A 26,285-nucleotide genomic window follows, 5' to 3' on the forward strand; every position below is an offset into this window, starting at 1 on the left:
TATGTATACAAAGCAGACAAAAGTTTGTAAAATACAATAATGTGTCTCTACGCTGTTAGATGCAACTACAATTTTTTCTAACAGTGATTTTTTTTATTCTATCCTACCGACATGGTATTATATTATATTACATTCAATTTATTGCGCTTTACATTCATTATCAGTCCAATCGAAATAACTAAATATCGATTGATTTTAAAACGTCATGTAAAAATATGAAGTGATCCTAAAAGCTATGGAGTATAGTGTTTTTCATTTAAGTCAACAGAAAAACGAACAAAAACTAATATTGAATTAATTAATTATTGCAACAATACGTAACCATATTCATGGTAACTTACTTACTACGTGGTAAATACTTTCGGTTTGTTATGTTGTGCACATTTCTTTATTCACTTTACGATCAGCATACACATAAATGATATCGATTTAGTTTTTATATGGATGTATGAAAAAGTTCTCATTTCAAAATGACATATTAAAATGTGAAAGCAGAATATGCACTTGAATGTTTTCAGGAACGTGAGTCAGTTTCAATATCGTCCTCCATCAGCTTTGTGGAGTACCATGATTTTCTTTTCAATAGAAAATGAGTAATATAGTGTTTAAATGTTATCGACGTCACACGATATTTTGTTTTGACCAGTGAAATACAAAGTGCAGGCCACAAAATATTTGCAATACGAATGTTACATTTCAGATATACGTATCCAATTTTCCAAGATATAATTTAAAGAAAAAAAAGGGAGGAAAGCGACGCTATATATCGTAATATCGTAAATTTACTGGTAAATGTGAATGAATGTATTTAATCTTATCACAAATTCACTTGTTTGCTAGAGTATAACGTCAACGTTGGTAGGTTTGAGCAAAACAATACTATTCTACTTTAATCGTTTGTTTACCGTAAAACCATGTATCCAGCGGCCGCGCTAAGTGGCTCGCGAATGTTCACGAGCCTCTTCCGTGGTTGGTCGATGCGCGTAGTATACAGAGCGAATTTTCTTTAAATTACTACTATGTATTACCTTCGGCACTAAAAAACGGTTTTACGTATTTGTGACACTTTTGTGCAACTAATGGCAGAAAAAATCAGAAAAAATTACGAATTGGCCAATTTTAATACTCATAAACCATCTTACTTGTTGGCTTTGGTAGCTTTTATACGTTTTACAAAGTTTTATTAATAAACTCACGTGTGATATTAACGAAGAACAAAAAATTAACGGATATCAACTCTATCAACTAAACGCATCATTCATCTGTGTAAACACTTTATAAGACTCGTAATAAGTAATTTCGAATGATCCATGCCTGTCTGAGCATCATGTCTGGGATTTCGACAAAGGAGTAGTGATGCTCAATTGTATCGGACTGCTTGCGTCCTGTTGCTCTTTGATCATGTTGTCCTCAAAATTATGCAAGGACTCGTTACAGTATTCTTGGCCACAAATTTTGCATGCTTCGAAATGCGGTTTAATAGAGTTCCGTAATTTCTGAAAGACAAAGTAGCCAAATTATGGAGAGTGATGGCGCGTGGAATGAAATTTTAATCGGTGGCTCGCGCCATGGTTCGCGTTATCGTACCTCCGCACAAGTGTTGCCGTTGGCTCTGATGAACTCGTAGATAGCGAAAGCGGGAATGCAAATGAGCGAAAGAGAAGCTATTCCCCAACCGATCGCCTCTGCCCACCACGGGTACTTGTATTCGCCGTTGTGGTAGGTCGGTGGTTCATAATCAATTACGCTGAATACCCACACAGCCTGAAACAGAGATTTATGGGAATGTGGTGTGCGGCTGACGGTGAGTTTTCGTACAATTTTAAATTATCACGTGTTTATAACGCTGACAATTGTAACGTTGAGACGAAAATATGAGATGCGTTTCTAGACCGATTTAAATATAATTTCAAAATAGAATATTTAACAATTATCTATTCTATACTTATCAATCTGCATTTACATGTGGTTATTTGTGATGATTACTATTAACATAATCGATCTTGGGGACATTTATATCTATGATTTTAAGATTTGTTTACGATGACAGCTTAAATCGTTGGAAGAATATTAATGTTTCAAAATGAAACGAGTAATTATTACTTCTTAAAATTAATTAAAATGTTGACAAAGAGTTTCTTGCTTCTTGAGTATATTTGTAAAAACAAACTTCAGGAGAAATTTATTTCTTTGTCATAAAATATGACTTACGACTTTATCTTTTAAACTATCTTTATGTAATACATTTTGATAATATATTATTTAAAAAGATGACATTTAAAAAGATGACAAAACCACTCCAAGAAAGCACATGAAATTGTTTTCAATGATTTGCTACGAGTTAACAATGTCTATATATAATTATATATAATATTTATTGTTAGTCATAAAATTGTTTGATGTGAAAGTGAAGGCAACGAAGGAAATCGATACGATTAATTAATGCTAATTTCCATGATTAATTCTTATTTTTATTTCAATTTAGTTTTATTTTTACGGTTACTTGTTCGGATAAATTTAGTTGTTTACTTATTTTTAACAATATCATAATTAACTTTACCATGATGAGAAGAGGTGCAGCGATAAGCCAACAAAACCAGAAGTATGAGGACGGTGCACGTCCAGTCATTTCTTTTACGTTATTGCACAGTCGTCTTACGCCATAACACCAGGATATCGCAATTACTTCGAAGAAAGCGAGAAACATTATCGATATCGAGGCAGCATAGTGGTCTATCAGTTGAAAAAAGTAAATGCCTCCCTGGAAATAGAAACGATACAGAAAATTTCGTTAGTGTAATTTTGATTATTACTCACTTAATATTTATATAACGTTTAAAAAACAGTTCCCTTCTCTGTCATGATAGGAAAGTATAGGTTTTAGAGTTAAGTTTGATACGCAAATTTTCAGAACCAACTTGTCCTACCAATCACGAATGAAATTAACATTACTAATAAAGCATCTTACCTGTGAAATATTAGGCAGACCAAATAAAAAGGATATGACGCATACTAGAAGTACTAACATTTCATGACACAAAAGATGACGTTTTACCCATTTCGGAAAACCATCTTGTATCGACGTTACAACCACTTCCACTATCGCAAACTGAAATTGTCGTAAAATAAAAAAATTATAATATAAAAGGCAAAATTATTCGTGCATTTACTGTCAATCTTTGTGAACTTAGTGTTAATCTTTCACGCTATAATAATTAAATAAGTGATCCCTACCTGACTATTCAAAGAGAGGCAGACTAGCATAAAGAAAAATAACACGGCCCACACTTGCGATGCTGGCATCTTGGCTAACGCTTGCGGGTAAAGAACGAATACGAGGCCAGGTCCTTGAACGGAAATTATGATTTGTCTATAAAATTGTAGGAGAAGTTAATCTGACATTGATTGACACCACCCAGACGAAAAAAATATAAATTTTTTTAGTTATATTTCATTAAGTAATCAATATTTTCACACATCATGTGTTTTGAGATGATAAAGTTTTATTTTTATCAGTAGCGATATGTGTTAAAGAAATATAGAATATTACAAGAAACGGTAATTTCATTAGCATCATCGTATTCAAAATAGTATACATATTACTGACGTTAAAACATTTTATTGAAATATGTTATTTATAACGTAATATTAAGACTGAAATTAATTGCTAAGTACGAGATAGATGTTTTTACGTACCATCTGTTAAAACAGCTTCGACAGACATATTTTGTTCGAGAGCGATGTTGCCGATGGTTGCGAATGAAAATATTCCAACGAGTAGGCTACTGAACGCGTTTATGAGAGAAACAGCCACGCTATCCACTAAGATGGTGTTATGGAACTTGTTGTAACTGGCAAAACATATCATTGAACCAAACGCTATGCCTACAGAATTGAAAATTTGAGCGGTTGCGTAGATCCAAACCTATACACAACACAATAATTTCATGAGAAAGTTGCCATAATTTTAGATTTACGTATGTGGAGTACACAAAATTAAGATTGTAATATAAAAAATGTTATATTATCCAACTTAGTTAATATCGATAGAAGTATAGCTAATGCCTTTTGTCAGAATGCTTTTTCTAATTGAACGATTAACAGAACAACGAATACAAGTTAGAGTATTAACGGTGATAAAGATACTTAAAACATGTAAATAAAATGAGCTATATTCTTTGTTAGCTTTAGGCTGCCACGTTAAAATAACTTGGATCTTGCGTGCATTGTCAAGGCGATATTATGGAGTATATTTTAAAAAGCGAAGAAAGAGTTCTTGGATTACCTTTGCGTCGCCAAGCAGCTCCCAACGAGGGTGAAAGAAAAATTGCAGGCCCTTGTCAGCACCTTCAAGGGTAAGGGACCGCATGAGGAAGACGACGATTAAAAGAAGTGGCAGAGTCGCGGTCAGATATCTCACTTGTGCCGACGATTTTATAGACTTCCAAACGGAGAAATATACCATAATCCAGGCAGTAATCAGGCATGCAACAAGCTCCCATCTTAAGGCCCCGGAATCTTCGATTCCATTACTAATTTGAAGAACTTTGTTGCTAAATTGCCAAAGATAGGGAAAAAGAAACAAATGAATATTCACAATTTACAATCAATTCTATATGATTATAATTAAATACTCTGAACAGTTACTTAATATTGACGAAACTATTCTGACCTGTAGGAATTTATTTAAAAGTCAGAATGACTCGAAATACGTGACCGATAACTAATTTCGTAACTAAAAAAAATTACTCAAAAAATTCTTCGGCCGGCGTTCTAGAAGCGTTTGGTCTTGTTCTATTATCGATGGCACTGTAACTAGGTAACCAACATGCCACAGTGTTCCATGAGTTGCCGCACTCAGACCACGGTTGCTTTGCTCTGAACGCCGCAAAGAAATAATATATGGCGTAGGCTATTATCACATTATGGTAGGTTGACATCAAAAATGATATTACTACCGAAGACAAGCCAGCCCCTGTTTTAAAAACACAAAATCGATTTGTTTTTGTTCGCTTTCTAATATTATGGAAGGATTAGCGAATAATGATCGTGCTACTGTCAACAAATTTCGGTATAAATATTATCTTGCAAATGTGTACTGACTCCAAAGAAACGATACAGCAAGTACCCAAAATGATTTCTGTCACTAAAATATTTATATCTTATTTAATCATTTTTTTAGCTTTGAAAGAAAGCGATTGTTTTATTAAAGAGTACTATATCTTTATCATATATAAGACTAATGTTACAGAATTCTATGATAGAAATAAACTGTTGATACGATACCTTTAAATAAGGGACAAATTTGACCGAGAGCACCGATCGGTCCTCGTCGTGTGAATTGTCCAATACTAAGTTCCATGTATAATAATGGTACCCCGCATACTATAAGTATTAGGAAGTAAGGTATCAAGAACACCCCTGAAAAATTTGATAAAAAATATAATTTAACTTTAGTCGGTTGAGACGTTTAAAAATAATTTCAATGTAGTGATTTATAAGAACGCATGCCATTTATGGCACATATTATTTTCCTAAATGTATAACGATATCGAAAAATGTTTCAGATACAAATTAAATCACCCTCGTGTTTCTTCTATGTGTCCATCCACAGGAGAACTAATACTAGTTCAGATTATACGTCGATCGAAGCTTTTTAATTTATATCTGAAACTGTTTTTCGTATCGTTAATAGTTGCGAAACTGGTCGATTTAAATGGGGCACTCTATATAAGTTATATTTACTGCTACAAAATAGAAAAAACAGCAGGCTCTCTATAACTCCGTTAATTAAAAATTGTTGAAAACCCTGAAAAAAACCTATATATTTCAGCCAAACTTCACAAACGAGATAAAAAATCTATGAGATCAAAGCTTTATGAATTTACCTAACAATTTTGTAACATTCTCTACCCGTATTTTAAGCCAGCGTTTATGACAATGACAATGTTCGTGAAATACATGTTCGTGAAATAAAAACGTTGTTACTAAATCTGCGTGTAATGTGGGATATATTAAAGGTTGCATTAAACACGACTCATACGTAATAGTACTCCTCGTTAATCGTCATTCTGTGGGCAGTAACAAGGTCACTGGATGTAACTCTTTATTCGTAATAAACGACGATCACAGTCCGGTGGATTATGACTTAATTTGGGAACAAGCATTTAGTTCGGCCAAATTGCTGAAATGCGTTATTGCTTTTCACGACAGGTTGTATACGCACGAATCTCGTTTTCAAAATACTGTCATATCTCATATTGATTAGCTTCGTGAGTGGTGGCTCATGCCGCAAGGACCTACAATTTCTCGAACTGAGCAAATTTATTCGCTTCCTTTTCTTAACGAATGCCGTAATAGATACGGAAGCACTTTTCCGTGTTAATGCAATGTATCAGACAACGAATGTTACTCATGCGATTGATTAGAAACAATTAGACAAAGTTAGAAACAACTGAAAGATAGATGATTTAACTAGACGAGTTGAAGATATTAGAATATGCATATTTGTGTTCTCTCGGAGGAAGGCAGAAGTTCGCAACAGTTGATCACTCTTTTGTCTCAGCGTTCCGAATTCAAATTTTTCTCATTCATTTTTTCTAGGAAATACTTTATAATAAATTTTAAGAAATACCTGTTGTAATATTTCGAATTCATTTTCTACATACTACAGCGATTAGCGTTTCCGGTTGTAGCACTGAAATAATTCGTGTCGTATCATTGCATCTCACGCACATGTAAATTAATTCTACGAATGTTGTATCGTGCTAGTCGAACAAATCAGGCAGCAGTCTGATTTGACTTCGTGATTCACGCTGCAATTTAATTAATAAGGTAATCGTTCTATTGATTTTCCTGCATTTGCGATTTTTAAAAGAACTTTTTAATTTTCTCGTATCTATCTTTGGTCCACTAGTTGAATATTCTTCGTATTTCGTTAATTTATGAGCGTAGGGATAGCCTCGCAAGTTTCAGTATTTCATTCTTTGATCAGAAGCGGATATTTGAACGTGTGAATTCAGCAGGCACTGTAAATATATGTATCTCCCTAAGTAGAAGTGATAACGTTAATTTTCGTCGAGTTTTTCACTCCTTCCTTTTAGCGCGGATTTTTCCATGAAAACGTAAATGAACACCGGTCGCATAAATGCGCCACGAGCCACATGCAAATCAGAGTACTTTATCTCGTGTTCTATGAATCTCCGTTTCAGTCAACGCTTTTTCAAGATTCTTTATACCTTTTTGGGAAAATAAAATATTTACATGATGCACAAAATATGATCTCTTTCACAAATAAAAAATGCCACGCTTTTCTATCTTTATTAAAAACTGTTATTTCAAATCTTGCGCATAAATAAATTTTGTTTCATGGATCCACTATAACGCTATGCGATAGGCATATGTATAAATTACATATCTATTTGTTCTTTTTCAATTGTCTTATTACATTTTATTAGTACCTCGTTATACTATTTATTCATATTTATATCATTCGGGGATCTGACATTAAAAAAGAGATTCTAATTAATTATATCCTTCTTTTTTCAGTTATAGATGGATAGTATATGAAGATATCGATAAACAATCATTCCGTTATAAACGAAAATAACCAGCAATAATCTCTCGAAAATCATTATGTCTAAATGTTAATTTGGTGTTCCAACTTCCAATTTCGATTTAGAGATGCTCGTGACAATTAACCGCATCTTTTGGTCAGCGGGATCGATCGCCGTTTGTTATTAAAGGAGGCATGCTAGTTGGCCAGGTTGAAATCAAACCGTACCACACGCTCTGGTTTTCCGGTCATCCAATTTAACGAACGGTTGGTCGAAATGATACTTGACCGATTATTTCCACCGGTGTCATTGAAATCATTTACGATGCTCGCTGGTTTAGCTACGTTCCGGCAAGGTCATGTATCAAGTTCCGCGGGCGAATTGCTCCATGTCCGGACTTGGTCGAGATGGTCTCGGACTTTGAAAATTACCGGTAACAAGATACGCACTCGTGTTACGGTTTGCCGAACAGAGAGAATGCATGTCCTTGCTCTGAATATGTTTGGTATAATGTCGCGCAAAGAGGGATGTTGCAGAAAAATGGCCGCGGAACGCCCTTGACAGCTGACATTCAGACCATCCGCGAGAATATTTTTATGGTAAACTATCGCCTCCTTTGTCTTCTGCTTTACAATTAGAAAGGTAATACTTCGGTATTTATTAACTTGCTATTTTAGGTACACGTTTAGAAAAAAATGATTCCATACCGCGATAAATATTAAACAGTTCCATACGAACTTTAATTTGAACGTGTGGCATCTTTATTGCCATGGCATAAGATATGCGACATATCGCACACTAATGCACGCCTCTGCATGGGAAGTATGTTATATATTACAGGAAAATAACATTGAGTATATCATTTTCTTTTTTCTATACATTTTCTATATTCTCGTTTATATTAAAATAAAACAGTTATAGATTCGATTCTTTACTAAAGTGAACTACGAAATGAGTACAGAGTTACAAGTACACGTGAAATTTTAAACGACATCTCTCAGGCAGCGATACAAGACTGGAAACTCATATATATTATGTAACGTATTGGTTTAGAAAATTTTTCTTTCGATAATTATTCGTTCGTTCTTTATTTAAGTGTCACGTCTAGCACCAGCAATGACAATACTAAACACGTCCTCTTATCACTGGCACACTACTTATAGCGAGCGTATGTATGTCACAACGACAATCTAGCACGTACAAATTTGTTTTAAACCATCTGCTTGAAGTGTTGTCGCGAAAATAAATACGCGATCAAAGCATATTTCTTATACGTATCGTGCATATTACGAGAGAGGCGATCAAACCTACTTGAAGTAATTGCAATTAGACTTGCCTGATTTTACTATTCATTTTAGATTGTATTTGTTTATCTCGACTTTTACTTAATTTTTTATCGCTATTTAGAAATAGTAGAACATAAATCGATTACAGACTCTACATTACTAGATTTCGACTTGAGTAAAAGTGAAATTTTCTCGAAGAGAGAGAAAGCTTGTTATCGTCCCGAGTGAAATTATGTAAACGTATGCAGATACTCACCACCGCCACTTTTGTAACATAGGTAAGGAAACCTCCAAACATTTCCGAGACCAACAGAGTAACCAATACAAGCAAGGACAAATTGAACTTTGTTGGCCCAGTGTGGGCGTCTCGATTGCCTGTAGTCCCCGGGGTCTTCAGCGTCATCTTCAGCATCATCGAAGCTGGTACACACGGACAGATCATCCTCGAACGATCTGAAATCGGATCGATATCCCCATGTAGATTATTATGTAGAAATATAAACTTTGAATGTGTGAATTACATCATTCAGAGGTACAAATCATATAAAATTTTGCAGTACAATCAATCGAAAATGCAGGAAATTGACACCTTTTTTGAAAAAAACAAGATATTTTCAAATATTTTATATAATTTTAACTAGAGAAAATGATTATTTCTTATTATTTAAGAACTATCGTAGATTTTAGAAAGTAGAACATAGACATATATTTTTTAGAAACCGATGATAAAAATATAATTAAAAATTGTTTATTAATTATTAACAACGCAAGTTGTATATTCCAGTTTAAATTAATATAATCCCCCTTGTTTAACAGCTTTGTTAAAAAAATAGAAATAATAAAGATTGTCTGAGGACAGATACAGTATCTCCATACTATATATACGTATAGTGTTATCATTGAAACAAGTCATATTCTAATTTTAACATGCTATACCATTACACGTACATCGTTAGAAATGTCAAAACAGTTCGAACGCACTTGACATAAATTAGATATTGGAGGGACAATCAGTTTACACAGAGCATATAACGAACGACATTATGCAAGTTTATCAATCTCTCGATATACGTTCCATTTGTCGATCTGAAGATGACATGCCTTCTGTCAAACGCATGAGACATAATACTAATTGACACCATGTTTTACGAACATCCATGGTTAAAAAAGCGATGGAAAGTATTTCGAGTTCTATTTATGCTACATTCAGAAATTCTTCTCTTCTACATACGTCCTTCTATGTACTTACGAAACTTATGACAAACCGGTTATCTTTATCCGTCGTTTCTTCTAGAACCAAGGATCCTAAACCAACGGAGGTTTACGTGTTTGATTTATCATAATAGTTAGGAGGACGTGAAAATTTATCGCGCATTTATTTTGATGAACGCCAACGAAAAAAAGAAAAAAAGAAAGAACGAAAATCGAGCCACGAGGGGTCCTTATTATGATTAACGATCGTGCGAAACAGGGGTACCTACAACCGTAGCGACGAACAACCTTGATACCCGTGTATTATATAAGCGGCAAGAATGAAGAAGAATTTTTACGAGTTTATCGTGTTCATGGTATCCGATGCGGTAGATGCAGAAGCGATGTCGTACTATGACGGTGAGAGTTATGGCAATTGACAGAGCACGATAATACATACGACACACCTGTGCAAATTCCCCGGGCATTTCGTAATGTAAAAACAATGCGTAATGGCTATGCGACCTGCAGGGCAATAATAATAAGTTATTACATATACATATACGTGTCATAACTAAATTACAAACGAAGACACAACATCCATTGCAGCATAATTCCGACGTTGTTTTGTTTGCAGGCGCGTTAACAGCTGTAGGAACAGCTGTCGTAAAAATAGAATTCTAAATCTTTGCCTTCTTCGTGTGAAATTTAACCTGCAGGTTCGCCAGACGTGATAACGAATTGGATTAACGATTTGCGCGTAGATTGAAAATCTACGAATGTCGACGAAAGAAAACCGTACAATTACAGAAACTGAATTCGCTCGTGTAGCACTTTTGAAAAATGTAGTCCATGATAAACGAATTTATTCTAGGAAGAATAATAATATTTAAGTACGAAATGCACGCTATTGATCACAGAATAATTAACAATTGTATGACGATTACAATTAATTTTTATGATATTACGAATCCAGTAAATTTTATTAACCGTACATCCTATCCATACAGTAAATTTTAGCGGGAAACAAATCAAACAAAAAAATTAATATTTGGTTAGCATATCACGGCAATTAAGTGCGTTTACGTAAGGATTGTGCATGACATAACTGAAATTGGAATCAATCGATTTATGATATGTAAACTCGTTTATCACGCGTCTAATTAAACACTTTGTTATTAGTATAATGCTTTGAAGTTATTTGGATATAAAGGCAAATATTTTGTCCCTACAGCCGTTTTCTTCTCGAGTATTTCAAATGTTTTAATACTGATTGAACTTAGCGAACCCTGATTTTTAACTTGAGAAAAAAGTTTAAATAGTATCCTACATAATTCTTCATCTGCCGTATTTGATCTCCTAATGGATGATTTGAAAACTGAATTTAAAGATTTGTATAAATTTTATGTAGATAATTCTTATAACGAATCGGACAAGTTTAATAAAATAAACTTAATAAAAAATCTATATTAAACAGTATTTTAAATGTTACCTATTGTTCAATGCTCAAAAACTGTCAATGAAACGTATTAAGGAATAACTAAATAATTCGACGAAAATACAAACTGCGCTCTAACATTCGACCGAGAAATTGACTTTCGATGAGAATTAAAGCTAAATTAATCAAGCAAAATACCTATCAAATTTCATCAAATTCGCTATACGTTAGCTTCAAGTTAGATTCATTTTTCTCTAATCGCAAATATTTGCTTCTTAAAGATAAATACACCCGTTTAAAATCTGCTAATTGCAGGTGAAGTCAACACGGGCAATTAGGCGAGTCGTTTCGCGTTGAATTCATTACCGCGGCCTATAGAAATTTCGAATGTGGAACAGCAATTACGACTCTTTAAACGGACCACTCCGATTTCAATGGAGGAAGCGAGGCAGCTACAACAATATACCGCATGAACACCTACTTATAACAAAAGTATGGACTTACATTGTACACCTATTATCCACTTACGTCTCTGGGACAATACGCTGGAATTGCAGTGCCTGGATGACGAGACCATGCTTTACAAGCAGTTCGGATGTACGCGGCATCTCTTGCCACCGAAATCTTGACTTAGACAAGCATAACAGCTTGGTTTACATCGCCAGCGCGTTTTAAACAATTTCCGAGATAAGAACTTATATTCGCACTGCCTCTAACTTACGTGTTCCTAGATCCGAAGTGCTGTTCACTTTTAACTCGAAATGCAATTTGCTAGATACTACTCGCCGATATTTGTCTAACGAAGAGAAGTTTAAGTACGGGAAGATAACTGAAACGAAGGTTATTGGTTATCGAGAACTATATATCGCGAGATGCGTGTTACGAGCCAACTGAACCAAATGCACCACAGGTCTTACTTTTATGGAGCTAAGTTACCGCAGGAAAAGAAAACAGCGTCTTCTGTTGTTTATCCTTATCGTTAGACGGCAAATGTGAATCATTCGAGAACCATGAAAAATGAACATTATTTTTTACTTCTTGGAAGCATTCTGAATTCTTTTGACTAGCGATTCGATCCTTTTTTTTCAATACATCGATGAATCATCGAAATGTAACATTTAGTGGATATCTTCCGTTTCCTACATCGTACAATCCACGTATAAACTAAACTACATATGAAACGTATAATCTACATATACCTGCAATAAGTTGTACCACAACGAGATTTTTATTAGCGTAATATAGACGATACATCGTACGATAACTTTTACCCAATCGAATACTTTGTTAAAAACGTTCGTTGGAAAAAGCATGGTTTAAATAAGTTTTAATTAAAGTAAACTTACTTCATCTTTAAAACTATCTCTTTTGCCGACTTCATCCGAGTTACCCCGTTACGTAGAGAAACAAACAATAACAATCAATCATCTCCATCTAACATCGCCAATTACCAATTATCACTGAACAACATCGCAACTATAGAGTAGCTAACGGCAAGATAACGGCTATCTTATCAAACTCCATCAACCTAGCCTAGTCTTGCCGAACCGAATCCTCTTCCGGCCAACGAGCAGTAATCCTCGCTATAGAGCAAAGCGTAAGCTCCGGCAAGCGTAAAGGCATCGAATGAAAACCGCATGCAGGAAGTTGGAGAAGGAGGAACTGCGGAACATGATTCATAGTTCGCTCCTTCCGACGCTTCTCGCCGAGACGCGCACGTTAGATAATGTAGCTCACTTACGGCGGCGGATGTACCATGTTAAGCAGCTCCGACGGCGAAGTGAGAACTCTACGTATCGTGAGCTTCCGGCCGTTGGAAGAACCCATGCCGATCGATGCTAGAGAGCGTATAGAGACGGAATCGGGAAGCGTTCGCACGTGGGTTTGCCCGTTTCCATCAGAGAACACGATCGATGCCCAGCTGGCCGCCGGTGGATGATACTGGTGCTGATGTTCATCCATCGTCGGATTAGATTTCACGGATCTTACGCTGGAGCAGCGATGTCGTGTACTATGCGAGTCGATCCCTCGAACGGATCTAAGTATACCCTGTGGAATGTCGCGATGCAGCCTATTCTCCGTTTGACCGACTTGGTCCCCTGACTTTGATTGTTGAAGTCGAGAGTACGTTTTTTCGTGGATGCTGTTGCTACTGTCGTTTCGAGGGATGGTTTTCTTTATAGTGCCGTTACAGTGCAGGTTACTCGAGCTCGTAGGGGTAATGGTGATCTTTCGAACGGTCGACTCGGTAGCACTTAGTAAACGACCCCTTTCCTCGGACGGTGAATCCGAATCGACGTCGTGATGCTGATGATGCTGATAGTGCTGGTGTTCTATCCTTATCACATCAGGATCCATATCGTCCGAGGTATCCTCCTCCTCCGGCATCGTGCTCATCTTGCGCACGCAGCTGCTCTGCTTGCCGATCACGCTCTGCAGACGAACACTGTTGCCGTGCGCATTCGTCTTGCCCGCGATCGTGTTGTTGCTGTCGTTGCCGTTGACGCCGCTGTTGCTGTCCGTGGCATTCATGATGGCATGGCGATCTAATGGAAGAAAGAGAGAAGAGGAGAATCACACAGAGAGAGAGAGAGAGAGAAACACACACACAGGCACACACAGAAGTAGCGATCGAGTCAGTCCAGGTGAGAGAGGGAGAAAGAGGCGATGTGTGTGTGTGTGTGTGTGCCCGTGTGTGTAGAGAAGAGTCTACACAGAATACTTGCACGAACTTCCGGTAATTTCATTGATGTAAGGAAACGCGAAAACATTCACGGACAATTCGTTAAAAGATTCGATCAGATTTGATTCTTACCTTACACGATTGCAATGAAAAACTGTTCGAGACTTTTGCGCTCTTCATGTTTGTATCACAGTCGCTTGAAATTTCGAATTATCAATTTTTACGATGATTTATTATTACCAATAAAGATTTTAATTACCATACGTGTAATTATTTTTATCTCACGCGATGGGCCCATTTACCAACATACATTTGTACTTATAACGCAACCGTACACAAAGATAAAGTGTATGAAGCACCTTTAATCGCGTCGTATTAAGATTTACCGTGATGATATCAAAGACCGTACGACGTGACGGCCTACAGTCACGACTCAGAATCTGTCGTCTTTCCCCGAAATTTATAAGCACCGAGTTGAATGAAAACATTAGCTCTGAATCGATGCAACGATTCATTCAAAACTAATTCGAACAGAATGTTCTTCTTGTAGCATGCAGTAAACACAGCAAGCATGTAACAAACGAGAAACAAAAATTAAGACCTATACTTTTGATACTTTTAGCGTAAAATGTCACACAAAAATACATATTATGAGACAAAGATACGCGTACATCAACGAAGCTACAAAGATCACGTGTTATCGAGTCAGTACCTGTCAGATCGAAGAGAGCCTCGACCGGATCGATTGCATTCCAACGAAGTCACTGAGATCCATCGATGTACAGAGAGTTGATAACAGGGATACGCAATTGTCCACGTGGAACCGTGACGTTTTGTGATTGACAAAAGTTTCAGTGGTCGTTTGGGAACGTGAAATACGTCCCGGTGGAATAGTCGCGAAAATCGGAACGACCGTTGTCGCGGCTGCACGCGATTACTATACGTCGACGTCGCGTCACAACGGCGTTGTGTATGCCGATCTTGCGTCAGCAGCCGTGACAAACACATGCATGGCTATCGCGTTTTCAATTGACAGTGCCTTCTTGTGGACATTACGAGTACTAGTGATACGAAAGTTGGGACTCGGACCTGACGCACCTCTGTCGGAATCGTTCGTGAGTTTTCGTCAGGCTAACACTCCCACTACATAGCGATCTAACTTCACTACAATTTTCTAGTAGCTGAATCGATCGACCACGATTCTTGCCGTTCGTTGATGTGATCGATGGGTCTTCCAAAGTGCAACGGATGGGAAGAATGTCGGCTTGCGAAGGCGAGCGATGGAAGATAAAGCGGTATTTTACGAATACTATTCGGTAACTTCATTAGAAAAGGGTTCTAAGTATCGTAATCACGACGGAGATGAGAATGACTCGAGTGAATGTAAATAGAAGAGATAGATAAGGAAAAGAAAGTCTTTCAAAATCTTCGTCTCGGTGAAAGTTAAGATCGGACAGCAGTCTGATAATTTAATGTTTTAGAAAATGCAATCGTCTGCGAATATTCTTTCAAACGTAAACGAATTTATAAAATTCAACTGCAAATTTGGTTTCAATCAGTCATCTGGAAAAGATAATTTTTATGTGATAGGGATTATCTAATTAAATATATTTATCTTAATTTGTATCGTTTTTCTATAATGATTTGATAATAAATTAGGAAACTCATTATATATTAATTAAAAAAAGATTAATTTACATAATATTTTTAACAATACAGAAAATATTACATGTTATTCTTAAGGAATATTACTGTTATTTATTTCATGATACGTACTATAATTTTAATATGTTGCTGTGAAAGGATTTTTTAACAAGGAAATATTGATGCACAAATATTTAACAAACAAAGGTAATAAATAATTCTATTAGGTATAATTTTGTTCTGTAAAATATAAATTTTATCCATAATAGAATGAAGACACCAATCATTAATCGAGTAGTGCTCTTGCCTGTAGATAGACAACCCATTCTACTGCAGTGTCGTTTGTACAGCAAATGGAATCAGTGAGACAAGTCAGACATGGGTTACAATTAAAGTGGTTCAATAACATTGAATAATAGAATTAAACAATAAAATATAATAAATCTTATTATTCGAAAGATTATTTAATAATTTATTTCAGTACGTTCCTGTTTCGCAATTTTGCTTCACCACAAATATCACGATTAAGCGCACGAGGTAAGGATGTACAGTAGTACTATAATGTAGAAAGTTAAAATGTCAGGTACAAGTTAAATGATGTAGTTCGTGTCGTACTAAATCAACAAATCAATGTACCGGCACGATATAATGTATAATAACACGTAAAAGGTTTCAAATGTTTGACGTCAATTTACCACGTTAACTTCAACTTACAGTGTCTGATCAAGAAACGAACATAAATTATTTCTTAATTTACTTTTCCACGTTATTCACGTAGTTCGTAAAATAACAAGGTTGAAATATAAAGTTTATTTCTAAATTTTATAAACTTTAGTAATCCTATATATATCAGAAAATCTATACATATACACAAATATTCTTGTAAAGTCACCTAATATTTCGTTCGATAATTTTATGTACGTATATGTCTAGAAATATTCATTACAAGGTATATGTATACACACATATGTACCCACATTATATCTAATTGTCAATTAGAAAGAGAATCTGTGATTAACTAACTGCAACTTTTATGACTGCAATAACGTTTGATATAATGTGAAATGTAGTAGGATCAACAATATCAATAACGTAAAGTTGGTTTGCTCATAAAAACTAAAGAAGTATCAACAGCTTGCCGAGCTGGACATTACCGGTTAATGTATACTACTAATGTATACTACAATACTGCTACCCATTCCTATCTTTTTCTTACAGTAAATTGTAATATTTGTTTTTAAATAATCAATTTTCTCAAATCGTAAGTTACATTACGTATATCTCTTGATAAATATTTACTACAACTGTAATATTGATCTCTGTATCTTCCCTGTTTACTTTGAGAACTATTTTTCGATATTACAATAATTATAATAATTCAATTTACGATCTTCTTTTTTAAACTTGCAAAATCTAGTTACTGTCGAAATATCAATGGTGATTTTATTCTTCCAGTTTTAAATCCAAAACCTGTCCTCCCAACAATGTGTTTTACATTGTCGAAATGTATTAACGAAAATATCTTCCGCAAACCTTTCCTTACAAATTTTCTTGCAATTCCTGGTATGCAGATTTTAGTGAACCAATAACGAAACGCATAAATAAATATGAAATCGTTATTAAAACAAGATTCAAGAGGAATGAGAACGAGTTTGTAAATGTTCATTACTTTTGGAAATCGTTTTTATTTCTTTTTATTAAAAACGTACAACAATCTTTTGTCTTTCATCTAAGATCTTCCTTACGCAAAAATAAATATTGACTTGCATATATTAGGAAGCGGTTAATGCAATTATGTGTACGCTGGTTGTCACACGTAGCACGCCGTTAGGATCACTGTGCCAAGGACTTGTATTCGTAGAGTTCAATTCCCACAGAAGTGCAAGTAACGGGCATTCGAGACGTCGAGTCGATGTCATTATCCTCCTGATAAATAACAGGTACAGCCGAACGTAACATTTCTTGCTTACTTGTAACTCAATAATGTGAGCTCAGCGTATTTTACGACCGAGTAAACAGTTTCGTTTTCTGCAGATTCTAGTTTCTAACGATGACAAAACGATTCTAGTCGTGTGTGTTTCGCAAAAAGAAATATTATGTCGTTGAACTAATTTGAACAACTTTCAACCAACAACAACTTTCAAGATCTTTATCATGGTTTCCTACCGTGCTTATTATATTCATCTTTGGAAATTATTTTCAAACTTTTAACAATCAGGATTTGTGTGCTTTCTAAGAGTGTTTCATTCTGCTTCTTCAAAAAAAAAAGTTTAAGCAATTTTTAGTTTAGCGATCATTGTGTAAAACAATTAACTCTATGATACATAAACTTCTTATTCAGAATTGTGGATTAGATAAAGCTATGAAAATGAGATCCGATGAAGAAATCTCAATTCGTTCTGCTACTACCTTGCAATTGCATCTTTGCTATGTAAAGACAAGCACAATAATAATTCCAATGGAATGTAATTGTCTTTGAATTTTTTACTCAGAACATGGCGTATCGAATTATCATCGTTTCTTCAAATATGTTGTCGGTTTTTTAAATATAATCTGATACTCCTCAGGATCCTGATATTGTAATATAACGCAATACATATAAATCACGTTGAAAGAATTTAACGATGGCGACGCGCGGTATTAACCAAGATGAGAAATTTATTTATCGTGTCGTTCACGATGCACACTAGATTGTAACTACAATACCATGAGATTGTGAGTTAAGATGTTTTCAAGCTACGATATAAAGGTTCGTTTGCATTTGACATTAAAGCCCACACGAACATATATCAAGCTTTTTTGAGCGCATTTTGTTTTCATCTTTATCGATAATCCGAAATGTTTCATGAATTTATTCATGAAGTCTTATTAAGCGTCTGACGATGCTTGCAAAGTATTTACATAGAATATAAGTACGGTACTAAAAAGGTAGCGTCAATAAAAGTAGTAGAAAGCTTTCTTTGCCTTCCTTTCCACTAGTCGGGTAACCAATTAAATAACCACAAATATCAACACTTTACCATTATCTGGTAATGATGGCTGTCTCGATCACATTGAAATTACATAAATCTTCGTCGTTTATTGAACCGACGTTTACCGGAAAGTTTCGTCTCTCGAATGACGCATATACGCGAATGGACCAAGAGCGGATCTCCAAAATCGGTGTCAGCTCCATTTCGGGTACAAAGAAATAAACTATAATCATTTTATCTTCCGGTGCATTGTTCAGGTTGGCGGGAAGGAAAAAGGAGAAGATACCAGAATACTCGCGATAATTACGCAAGTGAGAGATTACGCAAGTTCTGCTGGTATTGGACTGGGACGGGAAAAGCCACGGATGACCGTGGTGCCGCGAGTACAGTGGCCGGTGAAATCGCGTTAAAAAGCCGCGCGCAGGTACGATCGAAGGACCGATCATCTCTGCTCCTTTTTTTATTTCTACGGGGGTGTGGATCGTTCGCTGTTAGAAGTGCTCTAGAGCGAGATGTGGATATCCCGAAATAAACTTTCTCGGGTTATGTAAAGGCTGGCAACTGGCTTGTGTAGACTCGCCGGTATAAAGGTCGGCTGTGCCCCCAACAGTCCAAGAGTTGCTCACGAACTTCACGCCGGCAACCATCGGCAGAACATCGACGCTCTATATGTGACGTTGCCTTTTTATCTGACGCAGACTTATCTCCATCGTTCACACGCATCGTCGCATCGCACTTTCTCGAGAGAGCGTTGTGCTGTTGCACAGGCACGTGTCCCGTCGCGTCATTTCGGCAACATGCGTTCTTTGGTAAGTATCTTCTTTTGCCTTGTGCCACTCTTGTCCTATCCTGCACCGTGTTCAACTTCCTCTTTCGTTTATTGCTTGGTGATGCAAACGAGGGTTGAAGTCGCTCTTATTCTTAAACCTCGCGTCTTTGTTTTCTTCGCAGTAAAACCTAACAATTTGAGATCGAAATTTCAAAAGGTAATTAATTTTTAACGCGACGAAGTCAGTGACATCGAATCATTTGTTTAAGTGTTTTATTAGGTGTCCAATTTATTTGATATTCAACGTGAACGAGCATGTTCTAAAATTGTATTTACAATTCGTGACAATCGATAGAAATTTTCCTCGCTCCTTGAATGTCCAGTATGATTCTACTAGGAAACTTTGCACAGTTTGCAGAATTATTATTTAATTATTTAATATAATTTACTTAATAATGTCTAGATCTTTCTGCGAAATCTACATGAATAGCGTTTTAAATACAGTCGTTAAATGTCGACCAATTTTCTTCGTTACTTTTTGATAATTAGTGCAAGAAATTACAGAAAATATCGAAAAATGAGAATTTTATTGAGAAAATAAATAGAATTTTAGTAATATTAAAAACTACACGGAGAATATATAATATTAAAATTTATATAGCTAATTTACGTTCCTTGTTGATGAAGTGGTCGTACTTTCTTTTTTCTGTGCTACTTTCTCTATCATTTTCTACAAAAACTTATAAACATAAATATTTATTCAAATTACTTGATTAATTATAAAATTACTCGATACTTTAACTTAAATTATGTATTGTACGACAATGAAAATGTATAACATAAAAATGGAGTCTACGAAAACAGTTTCAAGTGACGTAACGAATATAAATTTTGTATATTACCGCATCTTTCTTCTAACAAATTTTCTTCCAGTTCGCACGGTGAATTCAATATGACTATAAAGTACGCAACAGCGATTGATGAAATGTTTGAAAAAAAATATTTGAGAAAGAAAATGTTCGAAAGAAGCTATAGATATTGATTGAACTAGGTTGAACAGTTTTTTGCGGATAACGACATTAGAGCCAGATTTCCTTCGTCCCTTTTACTGCTTACAATCGTAATGACTATTCTGACCTACCTACTAACACATTCATCTTGCCCTGACCTTTCACGGGGAAAGGCATTTCAACGGATTTACAGGACAGACGTAACGAAGATTAAAGCATTGCTGTATCGACTTTTATTTCTTAACGTTCCATAGTTACGCTTTAGTTCGATCACTAAGAGTCGGATATAAAGGACGGCTGACAAAAACAAACGAATACGTACAGACAAAGGAAGATGTAAAAATGTAAACGAGAAAAGATGGAATAGAAAGACAGTGAAGTGAGTGGCTCGGTTCTATTTAACTTTACAATATCCTACGATAATTTCAAGCAAGAATCGATATATAAAGATTTGAAGTAAAAATTTTTGCCGATTAAAAATTTAACGAGTTTTCAATACGTTTGGCGCACATGGATAATACGTACAACCATTACGATCTTACCGAGCTTTCTTAAGCAATCGTTATGTATAATGCAATATGCCTACATCAAACATCGATGCATTCGTGCTAACGATGACTCTCTATAATTTTGCTACTGATTATCTACTTGAATAAACAGCTGCTATCAAAATAGCATTGGCATCCTGAAAGCGAACATTAAGAACGTTAAGCGTGTTTTTCGACTAACTGAACATTAATAAAATGATTTGATGAGCGTGCGACGAAGAAAGAAAATTTCAATTAACTTTGTGAATTGATGTCGAAGTAAAAGGAGAAGCATCTTGACGATAAACGGAATGTAATGATTTGAATTTTGAAGAAACAGAGAATTATAATTGGTACAATAATTAATTAAAAAGTAGCAATTCAATCGACCAAATTGTTTCTTTTCTATAAGTTTTAGAAGAAAAGCAGCATCGTTCTGAAAATTTATTTCAACCTCGTAATTTTGAATATTTTCTTATGAATACATTTTACAATTTTGTCAATAGACATTAGGCAAATCGTTTTAAACGTGGCAAAATAGACAGCGTTTCTTCCGAGACAACGTCATTATCGTTAAGATCAGTCGATCTTGCGAATCCTTTGCAGATATTTACTTGTTTGTTAAGTCCGCAGGGTGTGTTCTTTTAACCGGATACTTTACACGGGATATATCGATCGTATATATTATTGACCAACAGATTAATGCGCGTTTCCATCTTTTTCCTTGCGATTGCTGGTTATCTTAGTGTGACGACGTTTAGGTCTTTTCTTATTTCTTCCTTTCTAACGAACCACGGAGCGTAGGATAACTAGCTCAAATAGGCCTCGAGTTTGGCTATATACCCCATAATGGTATAACATACATCCACATTAGCTTTATTTTCTAGACTTTTATAGACCTATAATTTGTTTTCCATACTAAGTTCCGACCTTTTGAATCTTTGCAATAATGTACGCCTTCTGTGTCAATTCGAAGTCCATATGTAGCGTCAAATATTTATCTGTCTTCGTATAGGGCACTTTGGCATCGTTTAGTCTTATTTTTCACATTCGACTGTTTCTTAACATGTATCTTCATGTATCTTCATCTTTCAGGTTTTCCTTACGCTTATCGCAGTGGCTCACTGCCAGGAATATTTCCGGCAACCGGAAAAGATCGTCAGCGAAAACCGGAACCTCGGTGACAATCGTGGCCACTATTCGTTCACTTATGAGACCGAAGGCGGTATTGTACAAACAGAGACGGGAAGTCGAAAGTACGTCGGCACGCCGTCTGAAACTCAGCTGATTCAAGGATCCGTACAGTATAATGCTCCAGATGGTACTCCGATAGCAATTAGCTGGACCGCCGACGAATTTGGTACTCAAGTAGCAGGTACTCACGTGCCAACACCGCCACCAATACCGCCAGCCATACAGAGAGCTCTTGATTGGATCGCGAAACAACCCTCGACTCCGGAACCCGAGGAACTCGCCAAAGACTCGCCGAGTCAACAAAACGCCGTTCCAGCAGCCAACACTAATCGACTATATAAACCGTTAAGGACGAATCAACGAAACTGATCGATCGTGATACATTAGAATATTAGAATAGTTCACATGTTAGTTTTTATAATGTACAAAATAAACCTCGTATTTTCGTAGAAAACTCATTTGTCACGAATTAACTCGTTTCATCGACAATCGCTCATCTTCAATTCGCTTCTAAATATTTTTATGGAGGAACTTTGTTTAACCATCGACGTGTTACGGTCTCACGAATAAACGTAGGAAATTATTACCGTGAAAATTATCTATATATTTTTTCAAAATCTATTGTCGATTTCTCTATGTATTAGTCTTTTTCTTCGTATGTTAATGATTTTCCTAATGGCGTTTGATCGTTCTACTTTCTTTGTCGAACGATGTTTATTAATTCATAAACACGCTAATATACATATGTATATCGAGAAAAAATTCCGCTTCTTTATCCGTATCGCAAACACGCACAGAATTGAATGCTTGCACGCTCCACAGAAGCACTTTTACGTGTTACCTAGAAAATAATTTATCGACATAGAGCGCAAAAAGGCGATGGATGCAATTGAATATGCACGTGCAACTTTATACTTAAACTCACAACACGCGTTGCATAGCTTGGGCGGAATTTAAGGGAATCGCTATTTCTGTGATGCTTAGTCGCGCATTTTTTGTAATTAAAAAAAGGGAATGTCGACAAAAGTTTAGATTTTAATCTTTAATTTTCTCACTAAACTTGCTTATCGATACGAATATTTCTTAAAAAGTTTATGATATTTCTACGAGCTTTCGATCTTGAAAATGTGCTGATATTATTTAATCGTAAATCAGTATTATGTTCCTTATATTGTAAGACTTATAAGGCTTATAAAATAATTCTAATATGGAAAATGTATCAGACTATTAATTAAACGAAATAATTTCGTATAGAATTGGGAATTGTCATTTTAAGAAGATATTTTAGATACTTGGTATTGCTCGTTTATGGTCTTTCTTGATGTAGTTTTGCTTGTGAAGTTATTTAAGGAAATGAAAGGAAGATGAAAAGCGAAATCAGCTTTCAAAAATCAATTAATTAAATTCAAGCATCTTGAAAATATCGTTAGTGTCACGGAAAGGGAAAGTTACACGGAAGATTAATTACCTTCAATTGCTTCACTCGAAACATCTTTGATTTCCATTTCTTGGCTTTACCATTTTCTAAGAAATAACGGTGAATCAAAATAACACCGAGAGGCAACGGACCAAATTAGAATTAAAATAACGCCAATTGTTACGTACTTCTAATAAATACTAATAAATGATAAACAAGGTCCGCAAGCGATACTGTAAAATATTCTCTTGGATCGCTAAAACAACAAAGATAAAGGTATCAATGTACAATTTATTTACAGTAATCCTCCTTAACGTTCTCTTACAATCTCCTTATTTAAAATACAAAAAAACTGAATCGTAAGCAGTATGCATAAATACAAAGCTAACGTACGAATCGAGCCTGGAAACTCCGAATCCGAAAATTCGTAAACGAATTTCTACTCAAAATGCCACTAAAATGATCGAGAGTCGTGCCGAATAAAGAACAACGTTTCCATTTCGTACATCCTCGACTTTGGTTTAGATATAAACGTCGAGGAGCTTGAAGACCGATCTTCTTGTCGTATACGGATCCACGTTTGTCTCCTTTCATTGAGCGCCGATATGCTCCTCCCGATGGGCGGCAATGTATTCGAGTGCTTTGAGAATGGCGGGTGGAATGGTCGGGATATGACTACCCTGGGGTTGGAATCCGTTCTCGTTAGCCACGTAGGACACTTGGATAATTTCACCGTTTGGCGCGGTGTAGCTGTAACTGCCCTGAGCCTCGCGAGACTCAGCCTGGGTGCCTGGGTAGTTAAGGTAGCCGATCTCCTGTGCCTGGATACCATTCGCCGTCTCGTAACTGTAACTGTAGCTTCCGTCTGGATTTGGGCCGTCCGCGCTCTGCCTCAGAATGGGAATCGGCGTGGTAGAAGAGTACACACCCAGAGGAACGGCGGCTGCCACGGAAGCGAAGGCGCATAACACGATCGTCTGAAACGTACGAATTTTCTTAAAATAATCCAATATTTTACTTATAAACAAGTTAGAGGCTAGGAGTACAATGGACTCGTGTTGCAAAGGAGCGTTTAGAGCAAAGAAGTGGGAACATTAGATCGTGTTGGTAAATTCGTAATCGTAAATTCAATTGCTTGGTCTAAGCGCGCAATCTACGATAGAAGATGATTAATTTCGAATGGAATATTCTAATTATAAACAGCGTAGAAAATTTTTAGAAATTCACAGAATATATAGTCGTGTAACGAACGAACGATGATCTCAATTTTCTCCGTAACTGCTGAATTTGAGTACGAAAAAGAGTAACAAAATATATATTTTAGTATCCCACTTATAAAAGCAGTAACACTATGTCGGAGCAAGAAATTCTAGGAATAAGCGGTACTCTATATGCTTATTACTTCTCGGAAATTTTCATACGGATATTCTGAATATTCCCGGACACACCGGTCATCTCAGATCGTGTAATTACGCAATGGCACCGTACCACGCGTTATGATATAACATCGAATCTTAAAATTTCATATCTACCGACCACCCGTTAAAATGAAACCGAACACCATGCACAGGCACTGTTACTGAACTCACCAACTGGTTCATGATGATACCTCGGACTTTTTGTTTTTAGTTTCGAAAGCGAAATTCTGGTTCTTCCACAAGGAGGAAACTACACTGACTCGTAACATGGGGCACAGGATCCCTTTATATATCCATCAGCTGAACATTCGGTGAATTTCTGGCAAGCCGGTGCCTTATTTAATCCCCCTCCATCCCTTTCTCTCCCACTCTGTGAACAGGACACCTTCAAATTTTGCGGATGATCCAGACACGTGGCCCGAGGATAACAAAGCGGTTGGCTGATCCGAAAGTCGAAGTTGTAAGGTAAGCCTTGTATCTTTTGCATTTTCTGAATGCCCTGCCTAGGATATGCAGAATAGCCGATGACAAATAACTCGATATCTTTTTAGGAAGACACGTGTAATGCGAAGACACGATATATTCTCAATGAAATTTTTATTCAAACGGAATTTCGTATCGGACGACGAAATTTCGTTAAAAGTGCTCAAAACAAGTGGTTGTTACGTAGCATCGATCGATAAAGGTAAAATCAATTTGATCTCATAAATATTTCAGAATGCATCTTCGTTTATGACGAAATATATATAATCTTGCAGTGTAGATTTCGGCACATTTGCGTACTTGCGTAACGTTATATAACAGATCTACGGTATTTCGATATTTTAAGGCTGTGGGGCGAATTTGTAACACGCAGAACCTTTAATTCCGAAATTGGTCAAAGTAAACTGCAAAATTCGTGGTACTTGCAATGCATAAATTTCATGCGTTTTGATCGCCTGTACATACAGTTACGGAAAAGAATATTGCTGTTTTCCGCAACATAAAATTTGTTACGTCTTCCGGTACAACGATCTTCATACTTCGATTTATGTAAATTTTATACTCTAAAGTTTTAACGAAATAATTGATAAATTAGGCTATTCAGAATTCGAACATAAATTACTATTAATAAATGTGATTGCATTTATTTTCTATCAAAAATAACATTTCTTCGTTTTGATACGTTGCACTCTGTCAG

At 35.9% G+C, this 26,285-nt stretch overlaps 3 protein-coding genes across 6 annotated transcripts; 1 reads left to right on the forward strand and 2 right to left on the reverse strand.

The window, feature by feature from the left end:
• Positions 1–762: 762 nt before the first annotated feature.
• LOC117237755 (sodium- and chloride-dependent GABA transporter ine) lies at positions 763–15,177 on the reverse strand. 4 transcript variants are annotated; one of them, XM_033502055.1, is made up of 12 exons: positions 14,867–15,005; positions 13,213–14,017; positions 9,099–9,295; positions 5,287–5,421; positions 4,750–4,975; positions 4,286–4,553; positions 3,697–3,925; positions 3,235–3,347; positions 2,969–3,109; positions 2,561–2,761; positions 1,588–1,764; positions 763–1,496 (listed from the first exon to the last, which is right to left on the reverse strand). In XM_033502055.1, exons 2-12 carry the CDS (start codon positions 14,001–14,003, stop codon positions 1,326–1,328), a joined length of 2,649 nt encoding a protein of 882 aa, XP_033357946.1. In that variant the 5' UTR covers positions 14,004–14,017; positions 14,867–15,005; the 3' UTR covers positions 763–1,325. The 4 variants fall into 4 exon arrangements, with proteins under 4 accessions (XP_033357946.1, XP_033357947.1, XP_033357949.1 ...); XM_033502056.1 differs by lacking the exon at positions 13,213–14,017 and having other exon boundaries at positions 14,867–15,177; XM_033502058.1 differs by lacking the exons at positions 13,213–14,017; positions 14,867–15,005 and adding an exon at positions 12,818–13,065.
• A 3,772-nt stretch (positions 15,178–18,949) lies between these two features.
• Positions 18,950–23,483, forward strand: LOC117237756 (endocuticle structural glycoprotein SgAbd-4-like). Its single transcript, XM_033502060.1, has 2 exons — positions 18,950–19,579; positions 22,172–23,483. The coding sequence occupies exons 1-2, from the start codon at positions 19,568–19,570 to the stop codon at positions 22,637–22,639; spliced, it is 480 nt and encodes a 159-aa protein (XP_033357951.1). The 5' UTR covers positions 18,950–19,567; the 3' UTR covers positions 22,640–23,483.
• A 548-nt stretch (positions 23,484–24,031) lies between these two features.
• Positions 24,032–25,550, reverse strand: LOC117237757 (endocuticle structural glycoprotein SgAbd-8-like). Its single transcript, XM_033502061.1, has 2 exons — positions 25,277–25,550; positions 24,032–24,664 (listed from the first exon to the last, which is right to left on the reverse strand). The coding sequence occupies exons 1-2, from the start codon at positions 25,286–25,288 to the stop codon at positions 24,278–24,280; spliced, it is 399 nt and encodes a 132-aa protein (XP_033357952.1). The 5' UTR covers positions 25,289–25,550; the 3' UTR covers positions 24,032–24,277.
• Positions 25,551–26,285: the final 735 nt, after the last annotated feature.

Source organism: Bombus vosnesenskii, unplaced genomic scaffold (assembly GCF_011952255.1).
Source record: "Bombus vosnesenskii isolate JDL3184/JDL3185 unplaced genomic scaffold, Bvos_JDL3184-5_v1.1 scf7180000013398, whole genome shotgun sequence".
NCBI lineage: Eukaryota > Metazoa > Arthropoda > Insecta > Hymenoptera > Apidae > Bombus > Bombus vosnesenskii.

What these genes read in the sequence shown, in the direction of transcription:
- LOC117237755 (XM_033502055.1), bottom strand. Translation starts at nt 14,003, where the DNA reads ATGAATGCCACGGACAGCAACAGCGGCGTCAACGGCAACGACAGCAAC. An exon ending in AACATGGTACATCCGCCGCC is followed by an intron (nt 9,296 to 13,212) that starts GTAAGTGAGCTA and finishes ATCCGATTTCAG; the next exon opens with ATCGTTCGAGGATGATCTGT. An exon ending in CGAAGCTGTTTTAACAGATG is followed by an intron (nt 3,348 to 3,696) that starts GTACGTAAAAAC and finishes TTTCCGTTCAAG; the next exon opens with GACCTGGCCTCGTATTCGTT.